The 17683-nt window shown below is 41.7% G+C and overlaps 1 protein-coding gene across 4 annotated transcripts in view; it reads left to right on the forward strand.

The window, feature by feature from the left end:
* TANC2 (tetratricopeptide repeat, ankyrin repeat and coiled-coil containing 2) overlaps positions 1 to 17683 on the forward strand; it is a 354826-nt gene that overhangs the window by 326457 nt on the left and 10686 nt on the right. For all 4 annotated transcript variants that reach the window (XM_082602709.1, XM_082602710.1, XM_082602711.1 and 1 more), the window contains 5 exons: positions 2825 to 3010; positions 5424 to 5517; positions 11920 to 12053; positions 14086 to 14209; positions 17398 to 17573. In XM_082602709.1, the coding sequence (XP_082458835.1) occupies positions 2825 to 3010; positions 5424 to 5517; positions 11920 to 12053; positions 14086 to 14209; positions 17398 to 17573 (714 nt within the window). The remainder of the gene's footprint in view (positions 1 to 2824; positions 3011 to 5423; positions 5518 to 11919; positions 12054 to 14085; positions 14210 to 17397; positions 17574 to 17683) is intronic.

Below are 17683 nucleotides of genomic sequence, written 5' to 3' on the forward strand. Positions count from 1 at the left end.
CACTGCTTCCTTACTACTCCTTAACCACTTGTGGTCTGGCTTCCGTGACAGAAAGAGGAGGCAAGTCGTTAAAATCATAAACTTTGGCTTCAAGCACGACCTGGTCAAGGCCTGCATTCACACTTGCTTTCTCTGAGGGCTTGGACGAGTTGTTTGACCTCTCTCAGCCTCACTTGTTTAACCTAGAAACAGGATTAAGAGGGGCATTGTGACAATTAAAAGTAATCGAGCCTTTTTAAAAAGAGATGAAGTCTCTTTTAGTCTCATGCAGTGCCTAATAAATAATATCCTTAAAAAAAAAAAAAAAACCCAACCTCTTGGCATTCAACTGAAGCTGCTCTCAAAAGTAACAACTGCCAATCGCCAAATAAAGTAACTACTTCTCATTTCTCACCCCTCTAAACCACTTAAGTATTTAGCCAGTTATTTTGTTGCATAACTGAGTTGAGTGTTCTTCCATTACAGTTGGTCTGATATTTTCTCTTCCTTAGATTGAGTTTGTATGTTTTCAGCAAGCACACCACAGACATGGTGCCCTGCCCTTGTTCATGCAGCACTGCAGGAGGTGCGTGATGTTGAGATCTCGTTACAGGGGATGTTAACCTCTATCACTTGGATAAAGTGGTATCTTCCAGGTTTCTCAACCTCAAGTCACTGTTTCTCCCACTTGGAATTAAGAAGTGTCTTTTAGGGAGACGCTTTCAGACTAGGCAGATACCTTGTATCTTTCTTTTGTCCACTAATTTAGGATCCATCCATTGATGGGTCCATTCTTGCTGCAGTAATTATTACTATGATATTTGCATTATAGTGATTTTCTATTTCCCTCTTCCTTCTACATTAATTAATTGGAATTCTACTGTAAGGAAGAGCTGTCCCTTCTCCTCAATGTATTCATTTATTCATTTACTTATAGCGCTACGGGTTCCTGGATATTTATTTTATTCTATGATCTATAACTCATTGCCGGTGTTTTCTTTTTTTGCTCAAATTGCCCCAGCTTTGGCCATTGGGAGCTTCTTCACGTTGGTTCCTGTGTCCTTTCAAGCGCCCCCCGACACACACACATTATTTCATGAGTGCTTCTGTACTTTCTGGCACCACAAGATGTTCCAAACTCATCTTTTGCTATTACTGTCCCAGCCCTGGAATCAACCATTTCCCCAAGAAGCCAAGGGTTCTTTTAGTTCATTCCTTTAGTTTTTAAAAAAATACAGTTCTGAACATGAAAATTCTCAATGACTCTCCATTACTTATTAAAATTCAGACCACTAGCCTGGCATTCAAATATCCATGCTCTTGTCCCAAAAGACACTCTCAACTTTGTAGTTTGAACTCCCCCTTAATGTATTTTACCCTTCAAAAACTAGAATTAATCATTTCCTATCCCGGCCAGTTGAGATAGCCCTTTTCTTAGTCCATTTGGGCTGCTGTAATAAAATACCATAGACTGAGTATCTTATAAACATTTCCTTCTTACAGTTCTGGAAGCTAAGTCCCCACAGCATGGTGCCAGCAGATTCGGTGTCTGGTGAGAGCTTCCTGGTTTACAGACAGTGCCTTCTCGCTGTGTCGTCACACGGTGGAAAGGGGCAAGCAAGCTCTCTGGAGCCTCTGTATAAGGATACTAATCCCATTCATGAGGGCAGACCCAATCACTTTCCAAAGGCACCACCTCCTAATTACCTCAGGGGTTAGAATTCCAGCGAATAATGGTGGGAGAACACAAACATTCAGACCATTGCACCTTTCCCTCTGAACCTGCTCCTGCTTCTGGCTGGAAATTCTCTGAAATTTTATTGCACTTTTGCTTTCCTTCTGACATTTATTATATTACACCTTTGTCGGACAAGTTTTTGTTGTATTGGTTGCATCGCCCCTATCTTGTTCAAAATGTTGAGAGTAGAATCTATATTTTACTCTCTTATTTACCTTTTTATCCTATCGTGTACCTTGTACATGGTAGGCATTCAGTAAACATTTGTTATATGGATGGCCGGGTGGAACTAAAGCTGGAGAGAACCAGATACAGAACTTAGGCTTCAAGTGCTCTAACTACCACTGGAAAATAACCTGCCCACCTGCCAGAAAAGGCTGTTCATCTGTTGAGACTTGGAGCTGGGGACCTTCTGGTAGACTGACCTTAGTCAGCCTCCTCTTTCAGCCTGAACTTGTAACCAGCACTGCGACTGTACACACTGCTGTTGGAACATAGTCTAGCATGAAGTTCCAAGTACCTCTAGCCATTTTGGCCAGATGGTTGAGATTCTGCCCGCCCACTGCAAGAGAGCAGTGGCCTTTGCCAAAGCATAGTGGTCAAATGTGTGATTCATGATGTGAGATGTTTTGCTTCTTTGGAAGACCAAAAAATTTGAGCTTCAAAATTTTTTTCTTTCCTGATTTCAAAGACAGTTTTTTGTGCCAACGCAGCTTATAAGTCTTTCAAATTTGGGTCTAAAAAGAACTATTTGAGGACAAGGGAGAGTGTACCTCAGGAAAACAAAGCTGGAGCTGGGAGTTTTGGTGTTTAGTTTTGGGGTTGGTTTTTTGTTTTTTTGTGTTTTTTTTTTTTGGTTTCTTTTGATGTGAAAACAAAAGCCTGACGTTATGCAAAGAGGTTCTCCCCAGAGGGGCATCTACCAGAGTTGTAGCTCAGTGAAGATCTAGCCTGAGTAGGAGAGTATCTTCTAAATTTTCTCAGGGATTGGTCCAAGGAATAGGAGAGGATGAATAGTAGTCCAGACCTGTGCCGTGGGCTGATGTGACTAGATTGGGAATACAGCCACAGTCTCTTTCACATAGGTTTCTCTGTCCCCTCCCATAGGTGGATCACTTGGATAAGAATGGGCAGTGTGCCTTGGTCCATGCTGCACTCCGAGGTCATCTGGAGGTTGTCAAGTTTTTGATTCAGTGTGACTGGACAATGGCGGGCCAGCAGCAAGGGGTGTTTAAGAAGAGCCACGCCATCCAGCAGGCCCTCATCGCTGCAGCTAGCATGGGTTATACTGAGGTAAGAAAGCAGCAGATAAGGTTTGGGGGGTTTTTTCAAGCTATGTATTGAAGGACCTAGGAAACCAGGAAAAAGGGGTTGCATTAGTATAAAATTGCCAGCCTAGGGCTTCCCTGGTGGCGCAGTGGTTAAGAATCCACCTGCCAATGCAGGGGACACGGGTTTGAGCCCTGGTCCAGGAAGACTCCACATACCGCAGAGCAACTAAGCCCGTGCACCACAGCTACCGAGCCTGCGCTCTAGAGCCCGCGAGCCACAACTGCTGAGCCCGCATGCTGCAACTACTGAAGCCCACGCACCTGGAGCCTGTGCTCCGCAACAAGAGAAGCCACCACAATGAGAAGCCCGCACACCACAACGAAGAGAAGCCCCCGCTCGCTGCAACTAGAGAAAGCCTGCACACAGCAACAAAGACCCAACGCAGCCAAAAATAAATTTAAAAAAAATTTGTTAGCCTAATTAATGTGAATTAGGTTTTTGGTCATTGATCTGAGGAGTAGGGAGATTCCAGGGTACCTAGAATTATGTTGGAAAGGACCTTGGGAATTATCTAATCTGATTCCTCCCCATCTTTCCACCCCTATTTAACAGACAATGACACTAGGCTCAGGGGGATTATTTTTTGACCTGTGTTCACATGGGTAGGCAGAGTGGAATGGAAAGGGCACAACAGTTGGAATCTCAGAAGGACCAGGGTTGAGGCCCAGCTTTCCTACTCATCAGCTCTGGACCTTGGGCAATATACCTAATCTCTTAGAACCTTAGTTTCCGACCAGTAAAGCGAGGCTAATAAATTCTTTTTTACAAGGTTGATAGGAGATGTAAACTGTTAAACACTGTGCAGATGGTATTTTTGCTAATTTATTTATTAATGAAAGTAATAATACAGTGGCAAAATATGTGGAATTGGTAGTGTTCTAGGAAATGTGTAACAGCCAGCTCTGGGGATGGGAGTGGAGTGGAGCAGAAGTGTGTGTGGGTGTGTGTGTGTGTGTGTGTGTGTGTGTGTGTGTGAGTGTGTGTGTACATACAGACTTAAATTTATTATAAATTTTACTGATATTAAAAAAAATGTTGGGCTTCCCTGGTGACGCAGTGGTTGAGAGTCCGCCTGCCGATGCAGGGGACACGGGTTCACGGGTTCATGCCCTGGTCCGGGAAGATCCCACATGCCGCGGAGCGGCTGGGCCCGTGAGCCATGGCCGCTGAGCCTGTGCGTCCGGAGCCTGTGCTCCGCAACTGGAGAGGCCACAGCAGTGAGAGGCCCGCGAACTGCAAAAAAAAAAAAAAAAAAATGTTGCAGACAGTTTACAAATAATAATGAATTGTGTAATACTCTTAATTGAATGGTTTTGTTGATTTTTGCTAAATGTATATCCGTACCCAGCCTGTGGTTACAACTCAACCATGATTTGATAAATGAAGTTGCACCCCTATTTGCTCTTTTCCCAATAATTTTGTCATTAAATCTGATGTGCAATCTACTGTTAAACTACTTCTCACCCTCATACAAATTATATTCATTAAACTGGAACCTCTTTTAGCTTTAGCACTAAATCAAATCCTCATTTACAAAGTTTGCCAATTTCCAGGGTATAAGTACCCCCACCATGGCTGATTTCAAGCTGCCAATTAAGAAGTTATAACATTTGATATTTTAACCTTTTTTAATATAATATCTTTAATTGTTATTTAATTTTTAATAAACATCTTTGTTTACTGACCGGCTTGCAAAATTCCGAAAATTTAACAGTCCGGTTTCATGGGCCAGTACAAGTTGGCTCGCCACTGCTTGAGATGCTTCAGTGACACAGCTACCCCATCAGCTGACCTGACGTATCACCAAGGGAATATTAAGTAAATTCGGAATTTTTATTACCTATAGAAGGTTTTTTAGCTCTCTCTACAGTGAAATTCCTGGAAACAGAGCTGTCACTTTCCTTTGTTGTTAGCAGCCATTCTCCTTTTATTATCCCCAAACAGTCCTTGTAATTCCAAGAGTAAAAAAGATAATAGCTCCGCTCTGAAAAACTACAGGCCCTCAGTTTTCTCCATATTTATATTCTGGGTTTTGTTTATTGATTTTTTTTCCTGTTTATTTCTTGGTAGCATTTTTATTAGGAGGACGAGGGTTTGCTTTTTTAACTCAAATGTGATAAATATGTGATTTTTAAAAGTCACATGCTATGTAAGTTAATTGTGTTCAAGGGAAACATGTAAACTGTACCTGGTAGAACAAATGCTCGTCATGGCAGCTTTGGGTTTTTATGCGAGGACAGTCAGTTCTGATTCCTTTTGTGTGCAAGAGAGAGTGTGACCCTGGGGTATCCGGGTATCTTCCAAACCTCACAGGCTAGTATCAGTAGTATAGTTTTCCACCTGACCTTTGAGCTGACACAACTTCTTGTTTCAGATTGTCTCCTACCTACTTGATCTTCCAGAAAAAGATGAGGAGGAGGTGGAGCGAGCACAGATCAACAGCTTTGACAGTCTCTGGGGAGAGACAGGTACCTCTTGTGGACATCTCTCTCTTCTCTGTGAATGTGTCATGTCTGCGTGGAGATATTCTCTGCATCTCACACCCTGATTTTTTTCTCTGCCAGACCAAAGGTGGCAGTCTCTGTCTTATGGCTATTGTGTTGGAGACTGATTCAGCCAAAGTAAAAAGTCACACCATTTCCTTCTGTCAATCCTCTTTCCCTTGGGATGCTCCATGCCATTAGCCCCAGCGTCTTCTTTCAGACAAAACCCTCCCCCGCTCTTGTTTCCAAATATTTTAAAAGACTGAAAGTTTCCTTACAATGTGCCAAACCATAGCAGAAAATAGTTGTGAACTTTTTTTCCCTGTGATCCTTATAGCAGTTAGGCATAAATATTTCTCCTGTAGCTATAAACCAAGAAGTTAAATTTTTATCGACACCTCTGGCTTACTGAACCAAGTGTTATCACGGTGGAGTGGTCCTGACGTGGTTAAACTGATACATCATGAGTACAGTTGCTATCAGGATGCAAAATGAAGGGCCCCCCTGTAGGGCACAGCCCTGCGCAGTGTCTCACGATCTGTAGCAAAGCCATTTCTATATTGCTTGGTACTTACTCCACAAACAGATAGCAAAGCCATTTCTATATTGCTTGGTACTTACTCCACAAACAGAAGCCTCTTCCTTGTGGCCTTTGCAGGAAGTGATTGTTGTCTTTCCCCCAAGTCTAAACTGGAACATCTGGAAAAACATTAGTAACCTTTTATGTGTTTGTGAAACCAGGGCAGTAAAAACTGTAGAGTCACCACAGATATGTGTCATGTTTGCCAGGATAAGTAGACCAACATTGAGATGGCCGATTTTAGGGAGAATATTTTACTAAACAAGAAGGGGATATGCTTTGGTTGGGGTCAGAATGTTATTAAAAATGAGAAGATGCTTGAATTCACTTAAAATGTATAATTACCTATTGAACTGTGATGTTTCCACACATGGCAGTAATCTTATATAGGTTTCATGGCTTCTTTAACATCGTGTAGAATGGTCCAGAGCTCAGGAATTTGCTTCTCAAACAATCCCTCCCTCTGTCAGAGCCAAAGGGAGCAGATGCCGGGCAGCTGCAGCTTAAGAGCCCATGACAGATTAAAGGAAAATGTGCAGCTGGCAACAGCTGCTGTCTCTGGGGCCCCACCCTGAGGGAAGCCAGAGGACAGACCGAGGGGAAGGGGCTGGCCAGGACGCCAGCAGTTGTGGAGTGTGCATCCTGAGACGTGGAGCTGCAGGAGAGACATGATGGTTTACAGCCCATCAGCAAAGCCTCCCTGGCACAGCCCCGCCGTCCCTCCCAGAGTCTCCTGTTGCCAGGCCACACACGTGCAACCCTAACCCTAACTGGGGAGCGCAACAAAAAGTAGTGGCCCGATGGCGATAGTGGACAGAAATTACAAGACTAACAATCATAGTGATGAATATCACACACATCCTAGTGCTGTCCTTGAAAGAATTCCTTAAAAATGTTCAAGAAGGGTGTGAACTAAGTGGAAGACTTATTTTTATTGATATGAATTTCTTATTAGAATAAAACGTAACAGCCTCAGGACTTTTAAAAGATTTCCTGCTTTAAAGTGTGCAATAAAGTTTGTTACATTAATTTTCTTACATACATACCGTATCTCGAGATTGTAAAAAAAAAATCAAATTTTCATGTCAGTTTGCTTGTAGTCAGGATTGTGTTGTGTTTAATTTTATATGAACTAATTTCAGCATTATGAACATAAGACGTTATTTAAATATGAGTTAGAATGAAATACATTTGTAATATAATTTATAGAGCTATAAAAAGTTATTTGACTTCAGAAAAATTTCTGGGAAATAATGTCTTTGCTATGTTAAAAAATGTCCCTACAACTCACCACTAGTGTAGAGTAGACTCTGAGTTGCTTTTCTGTCTATAGTGATGGATTTACCAAGTACACATGTTTCTTTTTAACTTACAGCACATAATCATTTAAAATTTATAATGACTCATTGAATTGTGATGTTACCTCCAATGGCAAAATCTTATACAGGTTTCCCTTGCATAGAGAACGAAGGTCTATGACCTGCAGCCAGCTGGTTAGCATCTCATATCTGCAACCCTGGCCTAAACAACCCAATTTTTACTTAGGGAAAATATGATGGTAATGATGTTTCCAACAATTTGTATCATTTACGGTATTAAATCCAAAACACCAGTAACTATGAGAAACTATATAACCATTATTTTATGTGCCATTCCAAAAAAAAAACCCAGAAAGAAAAACCCTCTGCCTATAAAACCGACACAGTTCTTTATTATCACATCGATTATAAGATGCAACCTGACTTTGAGATATTAAAAATGCGGAGGGAAGACAGTACATCTTAGAATCAATGAAATATATCTTAGCATATAGTGAAATATTTATTGAGATGTAATTTTTACATATCAGATTTTCTAAAAGCAGGTCACTGCAATATCCTGGTTGTCTTCGTCCTCCTTTTATGGCCTTTTTGTCCTTCCAAAGAGCACCTTCCTACATCGAGCTTTCACCATCTGGCTGACCCCCTCCCTCCTGCAGGGTTTTCACAGATTTCTTATGGAACACAGAAATCTGTGTTCCAACACAGAAGAAAGGCAATTAAGATGACAAGATTGTTCACCAATCCCTCCTCTCCTTTGTCTTACAGCTATAGAACAGAACCAGCATTAAAAGCTTCTAGCAACTCTGCAGAGCCTGAGCCATCCATGGCCCAAAAGTAGCAAAAATTCAGAAAATAAACAAGATACCATTAATTCATGCCTTCATCATCTTTTGTCTAGATTATTGCAACTACTTCCTAGCTGATCTTCTTGCCTCTGGCCTCACCCTTTTGTGATTTATCTCCCAGACTTCAGCCAAAGCGATCTCTCTAAGCCACAGTCTGCCCATGTCACTTTCCTGCTTACCACCCTTCATTGACCACCTGTAACATTAATGTAGCATAAAAAGGGACTTCCCTGGTGGTCCAGTGGTTACGACTCCACGCTCCCAATGCAGGGGGCACAGGTTCGATCCCTGGTCGGGGAACTAAGATCCCACATGCTGTGTGATGTGGCCAAAAAAAAAAAAAAACAAGGTAGCATCAAAAAGATGTGTCATGATCTCTAGCATCATCTATTGCCTGTCTTCTCCAGTAGGAGTAAACGTGCCGTTCCCCACCTCAGTGCCTTTATACGTGCTCTCCCTGTGCCTAGAATGCCTCCCTGTTGTCGTTGCCTATAAGTCTCCTATTTCTCTTTCAGCATCTGGTTTAGATTGTCATCTCTTCCTGGAGACCTTCTCAGACACTTCTTCCTCTGTGCCACCTCCAGACAACCCCCCGTGGACTTATCTCTGTTGTGCTTATCACACTGTATAGTAATGTATTTGTTTGTCTGTTATCCTTATTCAACCCTGAGTTCCTTGAGAGCCGACAGTATCTGACAAATAGCTCTATAAATGTTTAACTAATTAATGTTGTTTTGGATAGCAGTGATCAGTATATGTCTTCCCCACCCACCTCCATCCCATCGGTCTTCCATGACCTGTCGGTGCTGTACACTTTCAAGGTTGAGGAGATAAAAGTACCATTTGCTTCTCTGCATTCTATTTAGCATCAGCATCCCATCGAAGCTGACTTTGGCTATTTCATCAACTCTGAGCTGTATCCTGTCTGTCTCTTCAAACTCCTTAGTCGTTTCCCTTTGAAAAAGGACCATTTATTTCAGATAATCTCATCAGATGCTGACACGCTAGGGAACGAATTCTGTTACTGGTCTCTTAGGAAGAGAGATTTGGCTCCAAACTGTTAACATTTGCTCTAAGAATCAGTTTGTTGTTTTACAGAACTGGCTTTGCCTTAATCATCTCTCTTTCAAAAAGTTTTAACGGTTTTTGATAAGAACTATATAAAATCCAGCCAAAGCAACTCCTTGCTCTTGGATTTTGAAAAGTACAGACCCAATTTTCCATAGTTGTGTTGTTCTGAGATGAAGTTGGCCAGCTGTGTTAATGACCATGTCCAGATATCAGCTGGAGATTCCTGCCAAATTACATCATAACCTAAGTAACAGAGATGATACAACAAAGAAAAAGGCCGAATGGAACATTCCCTCTCATATAAACATGTTGTCCGGTGGGTTGAGATGGGCCAGCCCCCAGCAACATGACTCCAGGTTAAAGCAGACAGTATATAAGTTTAGCTTTCGGGATGGGCACTGCTTGTGAATTTTTATCTGTGTTCTGTGAACTAGCATCATTGACGAGAGGCTTGATTCTGAAATACTGTCTGTATTTTCTCCGGAGTGCTGGAAATTCTTGCGTGAAAAAGAATGTATTTGCGCGCGCACACACACACACCCCATGCCATACACAAGACATTGAAAGGGAGGTTTGCTGCATCCCTGCCCCCTGGTAGCTACTTTAAACTTGGGAGAGTTAGAAATTTTCCAAACCCTTTGTTTTATGTACCAACGAGATGATTCTTATGGTTCCTAACAAGTGTCTAACCCAGTCAAGTTCTTTCTTTTTCCCCAGCTTGACTGAGATATAATTGACATACAACATTGTGTAAGTTTAATGTATACAATGTGATGATTGCCAGTCAAATTCTTAAGCTACTCTTGTGTTCTGACCTAGGAACTAAAGTTGTTTTTTTTTTTCCTGAACTATTAGAAATGTGAACTTGGAAAAGAGGGAAAATCACTTTGATTTAAAGAACAAGAGACAAAACTTCTCAGTCAAGTAAACAGTCAAACCCATCAATACTTGTAACTTATCCATTCGGGACTTGGAAATGACCCTCACCTCAGATAGGATGAAGCCTCTGCCCTTCTGTGAGGAACAGGACGGAAATGCCTATGTTAAGAGTTCCAAAAAAAATAAAATGAAAAATACACATAAGACAAGGCCTAGATACATCTAGTTTAAGATCTTCTAAAATTGCCACATTTTCCTTCATAAGCCCTTTCTGTCCTTGAGGAAGGAAAAGATTACTTTGAAGGTTTATCTCAGTAGAAATTACAGGTAGTTTTAGTTTTGCATATGAGTCAGTTGTGGATAAATTTGGCCAAGCTCAAAGACAAAATGCCTTAATTTGCACTTAAATGAAAAAAATCACAAGTGACCATTTGATTTGAATTTCAATTGCTTCCCTGATTAGATACCAACATTTGTAAACTGAAATATTTTCTGCACCTGCCAAGTATGATCTTCCTCTGATTTGTCATTGGAGTAGGTGGCCACAATAAAGGAAGGACCTGCTGACTGCCACATCCGTTTTTCAAGTCTGTGTGGGGAAAAAGGTCTCCATACTCTTTTCTTTAAAAGCATAACTCCTGCCATCTTCTAACAGTGTTTACCATCTTCCCTACCCTCATCCATTTAAAACACTGAGTGTACACGTTTGAGATCCCTGGTTAAGAAACAAATACATGTTTGTTCAAACATGAACTTAGTAGAAAGTATATCGACAAATTCCTCTTACTGCTATTGAAATAGTACTCAAAGGATGAAATAAGCACTCTTAGAATCTCCACTGTATCAGAGATCATAAACAATGGACAGTAGCACAGCAGGAAGAATGTTTATGTTTCTTCCTGCTGTGTGTTCTTTATCCTCGCTATAGCTGTTCTTTATCTGTGACTCCATTATCCTGTATTCAGAAGAACAGAGCCTTTGTCACACTTCTCTCATCTTTAAGACTATTACCTTGAACAGTTTGACCCTCCTATGAAAATGGTCACACATGTACTAGAAACTTCTGTCCCAACTGATGCAAAAAAAAAGAATGAAAACTGGCCCAAGGCTCTTAGACTGCAATTTCTTTTTTTTTTCTGTTTTTTTTTTACATTTTTTAATATATTTTTATTGTAAATACTCCCTTAAAAGCAATCCAGGAAACTGTCATTTAAGAAATCAACAAAATTAAGACTGCAATTTCTGACTGGTTTTCTGAGTTTAAGGGCCCAGGAGTAGAAATTGGCCGAAGGTGGTTCCTAGCTAACTCTAATAAAAGACCTTAGTCTTCAAAGACCCTTCTCTCTGCATTCTTACCCATGCACATACCAGTAGAAGGTTTGTAGCTGGGACAAGGTACCAAAAAAGAGAGGGATTAAAAGCAGAGAAGACAGTCTGGGTAGGAAGCATGAAACCAAATAAGTTTGGTCAAAGGTGATTTTTTCAATAAAATTATTATAATTGTCTCCATATATGTAAGCCCTTTTATTTTTCTTTGAAAATTTCCTTCATGGCAAAAGTAGCCAAAATCATCATTCTTGGAGGTAAAGTAGCAATTACATTCATCAAACACAGGTATGCTGCCCTGCTTACCCTAGAGGGCTGGAGAAGGCAAGACCCCCTGTCCTCACTCTGTGCTCTCTGCCCTTAGCCCTGACAGCTGCAGCCGGAAGGGGCAAACTGGAGGTGTGTCGTCTACTCCTGGAACAGGGGGCAGCAGTGGCCCAGCCAAACCGCCGAGGGGCAGTGCCCTTATTCAGCACCGTTCGCCAAGGCCACTGGCAGGTAAGCAGGTAGCTACTTCCAGTGCCCCAGGCAGGGGTGAGTTCTGGGTGGGAACTTCTTCTTTTTTTTTTTTTAACATCTTTATTGGAGTATAATTGCTTTACAATGGTGTGTTAGTTTCTGCTTTATAACGAAGTGAATCAGTTATACATATACATACGTTCCCATATCGCTTCCCTCTTGCGTCTCCCTCCCTCCCACCCTCCCTATCCCACCCCTCTAGGTGGTCACAAACCACCTAGCTGATCTCTCTGTTCTATGTGGCTGCTTCCCACTAGCTATCTATTTTACGTTTGGTAGTGTATATGTGTCCATGCCACTCTCTCACTTTGTCACAGCTTACCCTTCCCCCTCCCCATATCCTCAAGTCCATGCTCTAGTAGGTCTGTGTCTTTATTCCCATCTTACCCCTAGGTTCTTCATGACCTTTTTTTTTTTCCTTAGATTCCATATGTATGTGTTAGCATATGATATTTGTTTTTCTCTTCCTGACTTACTTCACTCTGTATGACAGACTCTAGGTCCATCCACCTCACTACAAATAACTCAATTTCACTTCCTTTTATGGCTGAGTAATATTCCATTGTATATATGTGCCACATCTTCTTTATCCATTCATCTGTTGATGGACACTTAGGTTGCTTCCTTGTCCTGGCTATTGTAAATAGAGCTGCAATGAACATTTTGGTACGTGACTCTTTTTGAATTATGGTTTTCTCAGGGTATATGCCCAGTAGTGGGATTGCTGGGTTATATGGTAGTTCTATTTTCAGTTTTTGTTTTTTGTTTTTAATTGTAATTTTTTTATTGGAAAACAAATATATAACTTGGATATTTTTAGTTTTTTAAGGAACCTCCCTACTGTTCTCCATAGGCTGTATCAATTCACATTCCTGGGTGGGAACTTCTGAAGCAGAGAGCAAAAAAATCACAAAATTTGGGTTATCCAGCAATCACTGGGTTTGAAGACTTGGGCCTCTGTTATTAATATTCTGGTTAATTGAGAATACGTCAGAAAATTAACATTCATACATTCTGTATAATACAGATCATTCCTGATGATCTGTATCGTATAGAAGGACTAGCTGCTTTTGGCCTGGTGGTGCAGTGACCTCCTTTTCACACTTCACAGCATCCCCAGGGTCTCTGGAAGGTTCAAACCTCAACAGATCCCTGCTAACCACTTACAGCAGGTGTGTCTCAGACTTGCAAAAAGAAAATGTGGTATATATAAATTCTAGTTATGCAGTCTTTCCAGATGTTTGGGTTCTGGATAAACGCTAATTTATATATTTAGGATAAGGGCCTCCCTGGTGGCGCAGTGGTTGAGAGTCCGCCTGCCGATGCAGGGGATACGGGTTCGTGCCCCGGTCTGGGAGGATCCCATATGCCGCGGAGCGGCTGGGCCCGTGAGCCATGGCCGCTGAGCCTGCGCATCCGGAGCCTGTGCTCCGCAATGGGAGAGGCCACAACAGTGAGAGGCCCGCGTACGGAAAAAATAAAAAAATTAAAAAAATTAAAAATAAAAAATATATATATATATTTAGGATAGAAAAAAAAGTATATTGGTTATAATCTTTGAAAATGTTTAAGTAGGAAAAAAGTCCTAGGAGCCAAACAGTGCTAAAGAGTTATCAGAGGCTGTATTCTGTATTTACTGTATTCTGTTCAGTTGTAAATATTCACTGCAGGCAGGTTTGCCACCCCTGGAGGCCAGTAAAATGGCACTGACATAGGTGTTGGCGCTTCCATCATGGGGTTGTTTAGTCTACATCTTGGCCTTTGTTATCTTGAATTCTTTTTTACTGAGTTGACTGGGTCGGACATTTAGAGTTGAGTTCTTCTCATTTGGCTGTCCCTGAGACAGTCAGAGATCGAATCCCATGGTACTAGACCACGCAGGGGATTCTTGCAGTGGAAAGTTTCTTTAGAGGTGACTCGCGGGGAGTTCTCACAGTGTGGGGGAGGGCATGCGTGTGTCTGCTCAGCAGCGCTTCCTGGCTGATTGGTCCCTGCTTCTCTGCACCTGCAGATTGTTGATCTTTTACTCACCCATGGAGCTGATGTCAACATGGCAGACAAGCAGGGCCGTACTCCCCTGATGATGGCAGCTTCCGAAGGCCACCTGGGAACTGTGGACTTTCTCCTTGCTCAAGGTCAGTCCTACAATGCCAGAGCTTGATGATCAGTGCCCATAACAACCCAAGGAACTCATGATTTCCAGGGATGGATTCCAAGAGGAGTTGAGAATGGATATTCTTAAGCCAGTTGGTTAGAAAATGAAAGTCCATCTTCTCTCTTCTCATATACAGTGGGACCCTTCTAATTCTGACATTCCCTATTTCTTTATGGCTTGAGGGGTTTTTGGTATCCTAATCAAATTTACATAATCTAAGCTCTTTAATCTCCCAACTTTGATTTTTTTTTAATGTACACTCAATAAATGTTCATCTTCCAGGGATCGTATTTTGACTTTATCAATTCTTTTGTAAGCCTGCACAACTAATATTTTTCTTGTATCCTAAGGAGGCAAATGGAAGTTGAAATGATTGTTGACCGTGGGACCCTATTTGAGGAATCAGGGTATTATTACCCTCCTATTGTAATAAATTCCTTTTGACATTCACCAACATTCATATATTCCTGGTGAATGGGAAATAAGTTAAAGGAGATTGTGGTCATACTATCCAAAGCATTCCCTCCAATGGCTCCGACCTCAGTCATCTATACAGAACAGTAGTGAGTGACAGGAGAACCTCTGTAGTAGAAAAGCTCCAGTCACTGGTGACTCTGCAGTACCATCTAGTGGAGCTTGAGCATTTGCATCAAGCAGGAGGTGGTATGACTGTGACCAGCCCGTAGAAGCTCATCAGACACAGATCCCAGACATTTGTTCCCTTTACGCTGCAGGCATTCTGGTCTCCGGTCTTTCATACTGTTTCATTCTTTCACACTTAAATCAGAGACTTTCTCTCAATCAACAAATCCTACCCAAGTTTATTTAGCCTACGTTATCCGCAAAACACTATGCTAGGAACTGAGTGATTTTTTAAAATAAATACACTACAATCCATGTCTTCAAAGGGTCTGTAATCTGGCAAGGAGGGGATAAAACAAAGATAAGGAACTACCTTAAAAAGCAGAGAATCCTAAGTACTCTGATGATAAAGGTATTTGAGTTAGAACAGGACAGACTTTGAAATCTGAATGGGAAAAATGTTCTATTTTCAGGGAGAGGACGTAATGTAAAGGAAAGGTCAGAGAGGAGAAACAGTATACAACAGGTTTGGGAAAATATGCAAGTTGTCCAGTGACGTACATGAGGACTGTTGGGAAATAAAATTGGAAATGTATGTGGAAAGAAATTGAAAAGGAGCAGATTAAAAGAGTTTGGACTTATCTGAAGGCAGTAGGGAGCCTTTCAAGATTTTTAAAAAGGGAATCAGTGCCAGAGTTGCGCTTTAAAAAAAAAAAAGAAAAATCACTTTGGCAGTAGTGTGAATAGTAGAGTTGATGAAGGGATTATAGTGGACCTGGGGATCAATTAGGAAGCCATTGTCATTGAGTCGATGAGAGGTAATGCCGAATCCAGGCGCAGTAGCTGTTAGGATAGAACAGGAGGGCCAAGTGCAAAAAAGATTTTGGATATAAGTGTTGATTACATGCAGGTCGTAAGGATAGATGAGTTGATGGTAACTCCAAAGTTCAAAAATGGATGTTTGGGAGAACTGTGATTCTGTTAACTGCCCGGAGAAGAAAAGAGAGAAGAGGAAGATTTCAAATTGAATTTCCGGAGGAAATTGAATACCTGGGTTTTTTTCATATGTATCTCCTTTTAATTTCTTAAATTCCAGCTTCCCTTATCTTTGTAAAATCAATTTATCTGTAACATACATCCAGAACCTTCTTATCCTGCTTTTTCCACCCCTGAAGACTCTGTCCAGGAAATTTATAGATGTTGCATCTGAGAAAACTCCTTAGATTCTGTCCCATATTCAGATTCATTCCATGTTAGAGTCAATGTTTTAGTTGCAAACTACACCATTGTGAAAAGATAACCCACTGCATGGATGGCTGTCCTCAGGGTTAGAAGTATCGTACTTTCCAACCCTTCATCCTGTTACGGGAAGCCACAAAGTCTGGTTGTCTGACCTCTAGGGATACAGAGGTGATAGGCCACATATCTGCTGAGTAGCCCCAGAGCCTGGCTGTGGCAGGTCCTGAGCTTGCTCTGACATCTGAATCCTGTCTGGCTGAGGAGGCAGCCTGGAAAATGTACTGTGTGTGCAGTAAGTTGATCTCTAATTTAGTTAGTGAGCATGTCATGCCCACTGTGTGGAAAGAGTCATCTTAGGTGCTCTTCAAAACTAGCGAGGGCACGACAGGCTCTTTGCCATCCAAGAGCTTGCAGTCTAGGCTGAGAACCAAACGTATATTGAATCTTAGACTAATTACAAAAACAGTATGTCAAGTGTGCTTGCTCCTCACAGGTGAAAATAGAAATGTTGAAGGGAAGAAGATGTAGAATATAAAATAGGCTAAAAGAGTGGGGATGGGGTTGTTGAAGGCTGACTAGTTTAATTAAACTCCTGTTTCCTTCCTGGCCTGGGCTCAGTCTCTTCCCATGAGTCCGTTTCCCTCCCATTCTAAGGCGGGAGAAGGTGGCCTGGTACTATCATCAATGATAAACATGTTCTGAGCTCCTTATTTTATGAGAACCTCTCAAGGAGTTTATACCATTAGAAATCGAAGATTTTTGCCAAGTTCAGAAAACATGCACTGAGAATTTATTACAAATAAGTGGGATACATTAAAAAAAGATTAATAACAGAATAAGGTGACATATGTCCAAAGCAGGTTCAAGATGAGGTAACAGTGAATGGGAGAAGCTTTTTGGAGACAGGGAGGTTTGAGATGGTTCCTAGAGAACAGGTAGAAGTGAGGTAAGTCATGGGGAGAAAAAAGGTATCCACACATGGGAGCAGCATGACCAGAAGTGAGGATACAGGAGTACTTGTGGGAGATTCTAGAGGTGGTGAGCACATCCATTTGGGGCAAAGTTGAGGATTCTCACAGAGGAATAATGAAACTTAAGGATAAACAGTAAGCTTGGGGAGAGATTATGCACAACCCAGGATAGGCTGCCCTGTCAAAGAACTGGACTCTTGTACTGACAGCTTGTGGGAGCAATTTTGTTAACAGTTTTATCAAAAGACAACTCACATACCAGAAACATAAGCTGTGCTTTGGCCGAGTGGACACCTTAAATACCAGCTTTCCCTCCTGCTGTGAGTTTTCATGTTTTTCATGTTTCCTCAGCCCTGTGTTATGCCTGCTCTTGTAGGTGCCTCCATCGCACTAATGGACAAAGAAGGATTGACAGCCCTCAGCTGGGCTTGTTTGAAGGGTCATCTCTCAGTAGTACGTTCTCTGGTGGATAATGGAGCTGCCACAGACCATGCTGACAAGAATGGCCGCACCCCACTGGATCTGGCGGCTTTCTATGGTGATGCTGAGGTGGTGAGTGCCTTTAACCAAGCCTCAGGGTGGTAAGAACAGGGAAGGTTCTCTATCCACAGTGTTATCTGGGGTTGATGATTCCTGATACAAAGTTCTCAGATCTGTACTTG

This window comes from Mesoplodon mirus (genome assembly GCF_964341445.2).
Source record: "Mesoplodon mirus genome assembly, chromosome: 18".
NCBI classification, from domain to species: Eukaryota; Metazoa; Chordata; class Mammalia; order Artiodactyla; family Ziphiidae; genus Mesoplodon; species Mesoplodon mirus.